General features: G+C 36.6%; 1 protein-coding gene across 2 annotated transcripts in view; it reads right to left on the reverse strand.

Annotated features, from left to right (window-relative positions):
* Nucleotides 1-12,905, reverse strand: part of EIF2A (eukaryotic translation initiation factor 2A) — a 38,312-nt gene that overhangs the window by 12,671 nt on the left and 12,736 nt on the right. Inside the window, exons 4-10 of one of the 2 annotated variants that reach the window (XM_032263334.1) lie at nt 9,535-9,653; nt 8,760-8,859; nt 8,020-8,102; nt 4,997-5,070; nt 4,717-4,861; nt 4,465-4,581; nt 926-1,497 (exon numbers count right to left, since the gene is read on the reverse strand). In XM_032263334.1, the coding sequence (XP_032119225.1) occupies nt 926-1,497; nt 4,465-4,581; nt 4,717-4,861; nt 4,997-5,070; nt 8,020-8,102; nt 8,760-8,859; nt 9,535-9,653 (1,210 nt within the window). The remainder of the gene's footprint in view (nt 1-925; nt 1,498-4,464; nt 4,582-4,716; nt 4,862-4,996; nt 5,071-8,019; nt 8,103-8,759; nt 8,860-9,534; nt 9,654-12,905) is intronic. The other variant, XM_032263342.1, reaches the window with a different exon arrangement.

Here is a 12,905-nt window from a genome sequence, read left to right on the forward strand (position 1 = left end):
GAACCCAGGAGGTGGAGGTTGCAGTGAGTTGACATCGTGCCACTGTACTCCAGCTTGGATGACAAGAGGGAGACTCTATCTCAAAAAAAAAAAAAAAAAAAAAAAAAGGGTATGAGCGCTCTCATTCACCATTCTCTCCCACTCACTATTGCCTTACATTACTGGCCTAGCCTGACAGGTATCTGAATTTGAGCCTCTGATCTACAATTTGAGCCTCTGATCTGCCATACTCAGTTACATATCCTAGAAAATTTAATTTTACTTATTATTGTTTTTAGAGATGGGGACTCACCATGTTGCCCGGGCTGGTCTTGAATTACTGGACTCAAACAATCCTCCCTCCTTGGCCTCCCAAAGTGCTAGGATTACAGGCACGAGCCATTGTGCCCAGCTTATCCCAGAACATTTAAATGTGAATTATTTTAAGTTAACTACTTTGTCAACCTAATAATATGAGCTGTTCATCATCTTCAGGAGTAAGTCCTCAATGATTCATATTCTGATCTGATACTAAGTAACACAAGAGCATAAGAAAAAAAATCTAGAGAACTCCACGCTGTGACAGACCTTTTTCTTTTATTTTTATTTTTTGTTTTTTTGAGACAGAGTCTTGCTATGTTGCCCAGGCTGGAGTGCAGTGGTGCAATTTCAGCTCACTACAACCTCCGCCTCCCAGGTTCAAGTGATTCTCCTGCATCAGCCTTCTGAGTAGCTGGAATTACAGACATACACCACCATGTCCAACTAATTTTTATATTTTTAGTACAGACGGGGTTTCACCATGTTGACCAGGCTGGTCTTGAACTCCTTACCTCAAGTGATCCTCCCACCTTGGCCTCCCAAAGTGCTGGGATTACAGGTATGAATTACTGCGCCTGACCCAAAATAAACTTTTTTTCTATAAAAGTAGTAAAACTTTACTTACCAGTTTGGAATTGGTGATTGGCTTATTTCTTAAAGCTGGAGGTCTATAAGCTGTTGCAACTTTAGGTTCCTCATTGGGTACTTCACTTGGAACTGCTTGGTAAGTTATTGTTTTTGCTGGAAATATTCCATCCAAAAATGGCTGCCAAGAAACCTGCCATAATTCTGCATTTGATGGCACATCATACTTGTGCAAGATAGCGCCAGTATAATGCCAAATTTTGTATCCATTATTAACCCGTAATCTGGGAGCACATGTGGCTGTTAAAATATGCTCACCATCTGGGCACCAAGCAAAATATGTAGAATCAGAAGCCACTGGTTTAGAAATAAGTTTGTAGTTTTTCACATCCCACACTTCCATTTGTCCTCTCAGATTTCCAAATCCAGCTAATACTAATATATGTCCATGAGGGCTATAGTAGGCTGCATTACGAGGACCAGTTCCAAAGTCAAATACAGGATCACATTTCAAGTTGAAAATTGTCGCTTTGGCGGGCATAAAACCATAAACAGCACAAAACTCAGTAGAACTAGAATTCCAAACTACATCATAAATGGGGCCATTTTTTGCTAGAGAAAGAATATAAAGCCCAAATTAGCAATAAGGAACTATATCAATATTTGTTAGCAAAAGTTACCATCATATAGTACTCATAAACACGTCAAACAGATAAAAAAAAAAATGTCAAGGAATGTTAACATTAAAATACTCTTACCTTAAATACTAGGGGGATTAATGTATAATCATGAATTTATTTAAGAACCCCTATTGAGTCTTAATTTCTTTTAAAAATTTTGGCAATATAGGCTTATAGTAATAGTTTGTTAGTATTAATACTTTTTTTTTGGAAGGGGTAATGTGTGCAAATGGTAATCAAAATACAAACTTATTTATTTATTTATTTTTAGAAATGGGATCTTACTTTGTGGCCCACACTGGAGTGCAGTGGCATGATCATAGCTCACTGCAGCCTCCACTTCCTGGGCTCAAGGGATCCTCCTGTCTTGGTATTCCAAAGTGCTAGGATTATAGGAAGGAGCCACTGTGCCCTATATTTTTAAAAATGCCACAAAAGGCCAGGCATGGTGGCTCAAGCCTGTAATCCTGGCACTCTGGGAGGCCGATGCGGGCAGATCGCTTTTGGTAAGGAGTTTGATACCAGCCTGGCCAAAATGGTAAAACCCTGTCTCTACTAAAAATATGAAAATTAACCAGGCGCAGTGGCATGAGCCTGTAATCCCAGGTACTCATGAGGCTGAGGCAGGAGAATCGCTTGAACCTGGGAGGCAGAGTGAACCAGTGAGCAGAGATGGTACAACTGCACTCCAGCCTGGGCGACAGAGACAGACTCTGTCTCAAAAATAAAAAAACCCACAAAAAACAGGATGCTTTATCCAAAGGCAACCCTCTGTTATATTTCTTGCATATCCTTTCAGAATTTATTTTTGAGATGGAGTTTCGTTCTCATTGCCCAGGCTGGAGTGCAGTGGTGTGATCTCAGCTCACTGGTTCACTCTGCCTCCCAGGTTCAAGTGATTCTCCTGCCTCAGCCTAGTGAGTACCTGGGATTACAGGTGTATGCCATTGCACCCGGTTAATTTTTGTATTTTTAGTAGAGATGGGTTTCACCATGTGGGCCAGGATATTACTCCTGACCCTGTGGCTGACGCCTCAGCCTCCCAAAGTGCCGGGTACATTTTAATATCTGGTAGTATCAGAACTCCAGAGAACTTCCTCTGGCCTGCTATTCTTTTACAAAAGTTTGCAAAATATTCTTGCATGTTCATTTTTCAACACCAACCTTAGAACCAGTTTATTTAGTTAAAAAAAAATCAACTGGCATTTAAATTTAGTTTAAGGTTGACAAGAGAGAAATGACACCTTTATTAAAATAATTCTTCTTAGTAAAGGTCATAGTTTGTCTCCCTGAAGTTTTAAAGTTTTCTTCCCACTGGCCCTATATATTTGTTCTTATTTTTTGCTATATATGAAATCTTTTTCTTTTTTTTTTTTTTTTCTTTTTTTTTGAGACGGAGTTTCACTCTTGTTACCCAGGCTGGAGTGCAATGGCGCAATCTCAGCTCACTGCAACCACCGCCTTCTGGGTTCAGGCAATTCTCCTGCCTCAGCCTCCTGGGTAGCTGCGATTACAGGCACACGCCACCATGCCCAGCTAATTTTTTGTAGTTTTGGTAGAGATGGGGTTTCACCATGTTGACCAGGATGGTCTCGATCTCTTGACCTCGTGATCCACCCGCCTCGGCCTCCCAAAGTGCCGGGATTACAGGTGTGAGCCACCGCACCCGGCTCATTTTTTTAAAGTAGCTTTTGTTTAGAGTGCGATTTCATCTACATGAGCAGAGATGACTTTATTTTCTCCTTTCAAAACTGTATATATTTTACTTCTGCTGATTAGAAGTATCGACTAGGTATTTCAGAATGCTATGAAAATAAAGTGAAAAGGGGAGCCATCCTTGTTTTGCCTCTGACTTCAACGGAAATACTGGTTTTTAAAAGGTAGATTACCCTACTTACAAATGTTCAAACAACAGATGAAGTGGTAACATTCTTGGATATTATTACTATTTTGAGATAGGATCTCACTCTTTCACCCAGGCTGAAGTACAGTGACATGATCATAGCTCACCGTGGCCTCGAACTTCTGGGCTGGTGATCCTTCCACCTCAGTCTCTTGAGAAGCTGGGACTACAGGCCTATGCTACCATGCCTGGCTAAGTTCTTCAATTTTTTTTAGAGGTGGGGTCTCACTATGTTGATCAGGCTGGTCTCAAACTCCTGGGCTCAAGTGATCCTCCCACCTCAGCCTCCCAAATGTGTTGGAATTACAGGCATGAGCCACCATGCCCGGCCTCTTGGATATTATTAACAATTCTAAAGACAGCATTAAACATACTAAACAATTTGCTATCATAATAAGTAAGTTCCAAAAGAGCTGCTACAATGGAATTACCTCAGGAAGTTCACTCCTAAAAAGTTGGCATAACTGAATTAACTAATTGGATTCTGGCAAAATAAGGTATGTTTGAGGATGATTTTAAGTTTCTTAGTTAAGATGAATTTTATCTTAAAGGTTATTAAGGTATTTGAATTCTATCTTTTGATCAAGAATTTACATTATATCATCATTTTTACAGCATAGCATTTTTTACTACCATTGTTTCTTTTTTTTTTTTTTTTTTTTTTTTGAGACAGAGTTTCACTCATGTTACCCAGGCTGGAGTGCAATGGCGCGATCTCGGCTCACCGCAACCTCCGCCTCCTGGGTTCAGGCAATTCTCCTGCCTCAGCCTCCTGAGTAGCTGGGATTACAGGCACGCACCACCATGCCCAGCTAATTTTTTTTCGTATTTTTAATAGAGATGGGGTTTCACCATGTTGACCAGGATGGTCTCGATCTCTTGACCTCGTGATCCACCCGCCTCGGCCTCCCAAAGTGCTGGGATTACAGGCTTGAGCCACCGTGCCCGGCCTACTACCATTGTTTCTAATCAAAGGAAGACTGCCAGAATACTCACGTAATTGTACTACAGCACTTTCTCCATTTGTGGCGATATAGTGCAGAGTTTGTTCTCCATAGTAGGAAGCTCCTGTCTTGTCAACATCTGTGCTAGCTATCACTAACACAGCAGTAGCTATAAGAGTAAAAACTTCAATTAGATTTAAAACACAAATTAAATAGGCATTCATTCTTCTTTTATAACATAGGAATATATGGCATAAATTAACAATTGGTAAACAAAAGGAGGGATAAAATATACATAGCCTACCTTTTTTATTCCACAGCATTGTAACCTTATCAGCCTTAAAGAAACTTTTATTAGCTAAAGCTGCATGAGGTCCAGCAAAGTTAGGGTACTGATATAATCTAACAAATGAAGGTGCACCTTTACTTCCTGGAACATAGACAGCCACCTAAGATACATAGACATAAATCATTACTTAATTTTTTGAAGACTAAAAACTGAGATGGACATGTTTTTACAGTCACAAAAAAGTAGGAAAAGGTTTAAATGCATAATATTTCACATAAACAAAAACAGCAATTACCTTGTATGGTTGTGGTCCAGGTGATAATACAAAATCATTAATTTTTTGCAAATGCAATTTATTTGCAATTGTGTCTAAAAAAAAGAGTAAATGAAGACAGATTGATGAGAGAAGCTAAAAGGAACATGTTAAATTCTGAATACATTATAAAAGGTTATTGTAGCTACACACTAATACTACTCATTGTCGTCTCATGTAGGTGAGGCACAGAAACATAGTGAAAGAAGCATGGGGTAGGTGTAAGACAAATGTAGGCTTCAATTTCTACTCAGTCATTTACTTGCAGTATGAACTTAGGCAAGTAATGGGATTATACCACCTAACTCTAGTAATTGATTTTAAGAGAACAGTGCCAGGCACATGGTAGGTTTTTGATAAATGTCAGTTATCCTCTCTTCAATCACTGCAATAAAGTTTTAGAACATATTAGATGGAAAAGACCAACCTTGGCCTGCTACTGCAGAATGTAAATATGGAAATTCTGTAACTAATGTGATAAACAGATGCATAATAATGATGACCACAACAATTGTAACAATGGCTGATATTAAGAGCTTATGCTACACTAGGCAGTCTGAATTATGCTATCATTAATAAAACTGCTACCCTAGTTAATTAGATCAAGAGCTAATATACTTTCTTTGTTCAATTTCAGAGATCAATGGCTTTTCAAAAGCAGCACACCAAACTGTCAAAGTGGTGATCCCTCTTCATTTGGCATGCTTACAAAGAGGTGAATAATTGAAGAAAACAAGCTAGCACCAAAACAGTGAGGTGACAGTGAGCCTCAAACACAAGAAAATGAAATACGTAACTATACTGATTGGATGCTGCTCAAAATCAGCATGCATGCCATCTTTGGCATGTGTGAACAAAGTTACCAATTCCTATTCTAACTCTGATACACTCAAAACTGTACGATCAGTAATGGGATACTCTAAAGACAAAAAGAACTGCAAACCCTTTAAAAAAATTGTTTTCTGTAATAGCGTTACTTTTTGGTATTAAGATTCTAAGAACACCATGTGGATAATGGAACAAACCAAATGAATACTTATGTGAATGTGACATTCTCAAATTATCATCCCTGGTATTCCGGAGAAACAAGATTCTTGGTGGTGACAAAAGGCAATACAAATAAGATAGAAGAAGTTAATAAAAACCTTATAGTCTTTAAATAAAACTGTAAGTATAAAACTTTAAATAAAACCATGATTGTTACATCTTTTTAATAGAAAAAAAGGCCTAGAAACAATGATCAATCCAACAGTAATAAGAACCCCAAGAACCTAAATACCATTTTCTTGCTGTACTCAATTTTTCAAGAAACCCTGTTTCCTTTTAATGCTTCCTTTAATGAGATCAAGAGCTAACACTTTTTCTTTGTTTAATTTCAGAAATCAATAGCTATTCAAAAGTAGCACACCAAAAAGGAGACAGGGTTTTCTGAAAAATTAGCCAGTTCTACGTGTAATGGTTAGAAATGTACAAATTAATCGTAGAATGACTTGTCTTACCATATGACAAAGAAGTCATCAAAGACTAATTGATCAAAGATGAGACAATTTAAGCATCAATAGGAAAAATAACTACAATGGTTTGAAACACATATATTTTAAATCCACAGCTCATGGGACTAAAAAATAGCCTGGGCAACATAATGAGATCCTGTCTCTACAAATAATAAAAAAATTAGCCAGGCATGGTGGTGCAAGCCTGTAGTCCCAGCTACTTGGGAGGCTGAGGCAGGAGATTTGCTTGAGCACAGGAAGTCAAGGTTGTAGTAAGCCATGATTGTGCACAGCTTGGACAAAAGAATGAGACCTGCTCCCCAAAAAAAAAAAAAAAAAAAAAAAAAAAAAGGATGGGGAAAAAGCAAATTGGTTACAATGGAGGTTGCTACAGATAGAATACATTAAAACTATAAAGGCAAGAATACTTATTCTGCCTTTTCTATATAAATGTACCACTAGGTAACCAAATAGATGGGGAAATTTTTATTTATAGAAGTAGTGCAGCTAAAAAATAAGGGAGGGAGAAAAAATCAGAATATCAACAATTTGCAACCACTGATGAAATAATGCATCTAGGCATGAAACATTAATGTCAGCTAACTCCACAAAATTAAAGACAGTCAGACATAAGGTGCTTCTTGATAAAAGAAGTGAACACCACCTTATAACGTAGTATTACCCTCACTCACCTAAAAAACAACCTGAAGCTGACCAACTCTAGCTCCAACTTGCAATTTATAGTGGACAGATGAACGTGTTAAATTATACCATGGGATTAAAATGCAAAATTCAAATTACGGAAAAATATGCAAGACAAATAACCTTGTTTTTTTAAATAGTGAATTATGAAGAGTAAAAAAAAAAGATGGATTGGGAACCTACAGGATCAAAAGAAACATACAATGTGCAGTACCTTATTTGGATCCTGAGCTTTAAAAAAACTGTAACATTTGCAATTAGAAATTTGAACACATATGTAATAATTTGTGATAATAGTTTTGCAGCTAAGTTTAAAAAATTAAAGGCCCCAATCTTCAGAAATCTACGCTTAAGTATTTACCATATTTAAAAAGTACATAAAATTATACCATGTCTGGGATTTGCTTTCACTTAGTAAGAGAGATGGTAGCTGGAGAGATGTATGGATGAGATAAGATCGGCCACAAGCTGATGGTTATTAGGACTGAAGTTTTGTGTTTAAAATTCTACATGATAAAATATCTAAAAAATTTGTGTCACAGAATTTCAATAGCAATTAAATTCAGGAAAAGATATTCAAATGTCTTAATAGCAATTACCAGATAATAAAAAGTTATCATAAAAGAAAACTTTTGTCTTATAGATTTTCACTGGATTTAGACTTACAAAGAATTATGCAAGTAAGTGTAACAGTAATTATTGATTAATAAATTAACAGTATTTAGGAAAATCCTACGATGTCAAAAAAGTTAATGAAAACTGTATACAATTACAGTAAGTAATAAAATTATGTCATAAATCTTTACATACTAAAATTCTTGTTTTCAAAGAAGTGAACTTCATTGTTAACATTGCGGGCACAAAGAGTTTCATCTTCTGACCAGGATGGACACCTATGTCAAAAAAAAAAAAAAAAGAGTATAAAAAATATTCAGACAGAACGTAACATCACATTAACATGTTAAAGTTTGTGATATTGTTTACTATTTAAAGAAAAAGTTATAAATATTTGATGTCAAGTCAGTTACTAATAGTTTTGGTCAGTACATGTTAACAGAAAAGGCTGGGCATGGTGGCTCATGCCTGTAATCCCAGCACTTGGAGAGGCTGAGGCGCGCAGATCACCTGAGGTCAGGAGTTCAAGACCATCCTTGGTCTACATGGTAAAACCCTGTCTCTACTAAAAATACAAAAATTAGCCAGGCATGGTGGCACGTGCTTGTAATCCCAGCTACTCAAGAAGCTGAGGTAGGAGAATGGCTTGAACCTAAGAAGCGGAGGTTGCAGTGAGCCGAGATCGTGGCCACTGCACTCCAGCCTGGGAGACAGAGGCTCCATCTCAAAAAAAAAAAAAAAAAAATGTTCCTTTCCACTTAATACTAAAGGAAAGAAATTTCAAGTTTTTACTTACATTCCTACATACAAAATTCTTAAAATTGTAGATTTTTGTCTGATAAGTTATTTTGAAAATCAACACCAAGAAAACAAATATTATACAGTAACGACATTAAAAATACTATAAAAATTAGTACTTTAAAGCATTTATTTACCAATTTTGCATTTTTTTCTGGATGAAAGATTTCAAACATGTCCCAGTTTTCACATCATAAAGTTGTAGGTTGGGTATCCCTGCTGTGCCATCTTTAGAAGCTGCAATAAAATTTTTTTTTCAGTAATTGCCTTGTAACATTTGTAAAACGATTCTTTTTCTTATTTATTAAGTTTGACATGGATTACTATCAAATGGGTTAAATCATGAAAGCTTGCTTCTATGTTACCAAAAAAAAAAAGTTACATAAAACCACTCATGATTCTCAACTGATTCTCAGTATCTCTTTCATTTACTTGGAAAAATAAGATTCATTAGAGTTCATGCCTCTTGAAAGAACAAAAACCCAGGAGGTTTGTAACCCAATAATGACCTATTATCATTTACTTATTCAACAATATTGACATTATTAGAAAATGTTTCTTAAAATCAGCCCCTATAACAGTTAAAATGTCTTGATTTTAAAAGTCATTATTATTCTTAATCTTCAGAGATCTCTATCCAGCAGTTATTTACTTTCTGAATTTTCCCTTGAGCTTTTTCTTTTCCTTTAGCTCATAATGGATCTTTACATGAACTTACAATATACCTTGAAATTACTTTCAGTACATTATTTATTTGGAGAGTACAACATTCGCTGTTTATCGTAAATATTTACATTGTTTACTATCATAAAGACTAATTACTTTCTTATGAGGTTATAAAATTTACAACCATTTCCCCCACTAAATTTAATTGATCCCGTCAGCGTATTTTTTAACTGAGAAAATACTTACTGGTATAAGGCTGCCACGTTGCCAGGACAGTGTTTTTTGGCGAGAATTCAAGGCAAACTGCCTTTGGGAGGTCGAAGGAGTGGAGTATTCCCTTGTTAGTGACATTGATAATATTTACTCTGGTTTCAAAAGAAATTATTTCAGCAATGAAATATTGTTTTATAGTAGTCACCACTAACCAAAATATTCATACCTCTTTTCAAATACAGATCACTCCAAAATGCTCATTTTTCATAAATATAAACTTTAACTTAATTCTAGAAAATATCTGGAAAATACCTTAACTTAAACAAAACAAAACAAAAGGCTGGGCATGGTGGTTCACACCTGTAATCCCAGCACTTTGGGAGGCCAAGGTGGGTGGATCACTTGAGGTCAGGAGTTCGAGACCAGCCTGGCCAACATGGAGAAATTTTGTCTCTACTAACACTACAAAAACTAGCCAGGCATGGTGGTGAGCACCTGTAATCCCAGCTACTCAGGAGGTGGGTGCTGCAGTGAGCTGAGATCGCACCACTGCACTCCAGCCTGGGTGACAGAGTGAGACTCCATCTCAAAACAAACAAACAAACAAGTATATTTTACCAAAAGGCTCCTATATAAGGCTAGTGCTGGGAAATTATATGAAATTAGAAGGCACATGGATGGTTCCACCTTCAGCTGAAAAGGAAAAAGCAATGCCTTTAAGTGAACATAAAACTAATCTATAGAGAAGCTGAGGTCTATCAAACCAAAGGAAAGGCAGAGGTGCTAGAAAAAATGACAAAAGTATATTTTAATTTTTTATTTGAGATGAAGTCTCACTCTGTCACCCAGGCTGGAGTGCAGTGGCACTATCTTAGCTCACGGCAACCTCTGCAAGCAGGTTCAAGTGCTTCGGCCTTCTGGGTAGCTGGGACTACAGGCGTGTGCCATCATGCCTGGCTAATTTTTGTATTTTTAGTAGAGACGGGGTTTCATCATGTTGACCAGGCTGGTCTCAAACTCCTGACCTCAGGTGATCCATCCGCCTCAGCCTTCCAAAGTGCTGGGATTACAGGCAAAAGCCATCATGCCTGGTCCACAAAAGCATACTTTAAAATCTGAATAAATAGGCCAGGTGTGGTGGCTCATGCCTGTAATCTCAGCACTTTGGGAGGCTAAGGTAGGACGATTGCTTGAGCCCATGAATTCAAAACCAGCATGGGCAACGCAGCAAGATCTCATCTCAATTAAAAAAAATTTTTGGTTGGGCGAGGTGGCTCACGCCTGTAATCCAAGCACTTTGGAGGCTAAGGCGGGCAGATCACCTGAGGTTGGGAGTTCAAGACCAGCCTGACCAACATGGTGAAACCCTGTCTTAAAAATATATATTAAAAAAAAAATTTTTTTTTTTTTAAGTAAATGGAAGCTGTATCAGTAGGGAAATCAGTAAGGAGACTTTTGACATCTGTTACAATCTCAAGAGCAATCTTTAAAAGATATGACTCTAAGAATTATTATGGTACAGTACAAAAATGACAACTGTATCATAAAAACAGTTCCATTTTGGAATGTTTTCTATGTACCTATTTTACGTACATTTTTCTCATTTAATCCTTAAACAATCTTATAAATGTCATCATTTCTGTTTTACAGGTGGTTAAATTTAGGCTTAGAAAAAAAAATGATTTGATGATTTGCCCAAGATCATACTATAGATAAATGCCACAGCCAAGCTTTGAAATCACTTTGGCCTGACTCACTTTTATGTACTATACACTATGGGGTGTTAAAAAAAAAAAAAAAGACACTCTACCATATTTCAGAAGATGCTCAAAGTAACTTTGTTCTACTCAGATTTGAGGAAAATAACTGAGGTTAAGATAAGCAGTAACTGACAAGAATGAAAGATTACCATATACTATTTAAACACGCACATCTACATGGAACTCTTTGCAACTTGCTGCAAATAACCTATTTTAGAATTACAAGGCGCTTTCTTGTCTTCCCGTTGTTGTTGTTAACCTTTATTTTTTTTCTCTGTTTTTCAACCAGAGCCTACTCAGAACTGATGATCTTTAACAGTTATTCTTAGTTTAATGAAGGATGTTTATTTTAATGAAGAAAAATCAAAAGAATCAGTAATGGTTTCTGACTTAGTTAACCAGAAATTGAACAAAGATCGCAATCAACACACGAAATCTAACTCTATTGTCCCAGAACAATATGTACCATTGTGGTCACAGCACTTTAATGAAATAAATGCTAGAACCTAGTATAGAAGATATGTATTAAAATCATGGACATGACATATGAGGACATATTAAAAAGATTCAGAGTTGAATCCAATAGAAGGCTAAGTGAGGATATGAGTGAGGCATTAACAAAAACAGACTTATTCAACAAATTCTAAGCTAGATGAATAAGGAATACCTAAAAAAAAAAAAAAAAAAAAAGAAAAAAAAAAAAGACAATGAAAAGAAGTACAGTATAGCCCATTAGGTAGTAAATTTCTATTGACTCACTCAAATAATACAAACTAAAATATGGATTAAAAAAAAATTTTGCTGACTTGCAACTTACTGCTGAAGACAAAAAAAGAAAAAAAAAAATTAAGTGCCCACAGTAGGTTACACAAAAAAGAGTAAGAAATTTTGAGAACACATCCTATTTTTGAGGCTAAGATTAAAACCGTTAACATTGTAGATAAGACCCATTATAATCATAGTATTAATAATTTCAGAGTAGTAGACTGAGGCCAGGAATGGTGGCTCATGCCTATAATGCCAGCACTTTGAAAGGCTGAAGTGAGCAGATCTCTTGAGGTCAGGAGCTCGAGACTAGCCTGACCAATATGGTGAAACACCGTCTCTACTAAAAATACAAAAATTACTGGGACATGGTGGTATGCACCTGCAGTCCCAACTACTGGGAGGCTGAGGCAGGAAAATTGCTTGAACCTAAAGGCAGAGGTTGCAGTGAGCCAAGATCATGCCACTACACTCCAGCCTGAGTGACAGAGTGAGACCCTGTCTCAAAAAAAATAAAAAATAAAAAATAGAGAGCAGTAGTAGATTCAATAATTAAAAAAAAAAAAAAAAAGAGGCTGAGCACAGTGGCTACTAACACCTATAATCCCAACATTTTGGGAGGCTGAGGTAGAAGGACTGCTTGGAGCCATGAGTTTGAACTCAATCTGGTCAACAGAGCAAGACCCTGTGTCTATTAAAAAATTTTTTTAAAAAAGAAAAATAATAAAAGACCAATGTTTTTAAATTATAAAAGCAGATTCTGCCAGCTGCTTACAGTCATAAAAGGTGAATCAACTAATTCAACATGTTCCCTTTAGTAGGCAATTTTTAAAAAGCAAATATTAATCCAATCTCACCTGAGAGTTGAGAGACTTCTGA

The sequence above is a fragment of the Sapajus apella genome, unplaced genomic scaffold (genome assembly GCF_009761245.1).
Source record: "Sapajus apella isolate SASKATOON/1434 unplaced genomic scaffold, GSC_monkey_1.0 scaffold4, whole genome shotgun sequence".
NCBI classification, from domain to species: Eukaryota; Metazoa; Chordata; class Mammalia; order Primates; family Cebidae; genus Sapajus; species Sapajus apella.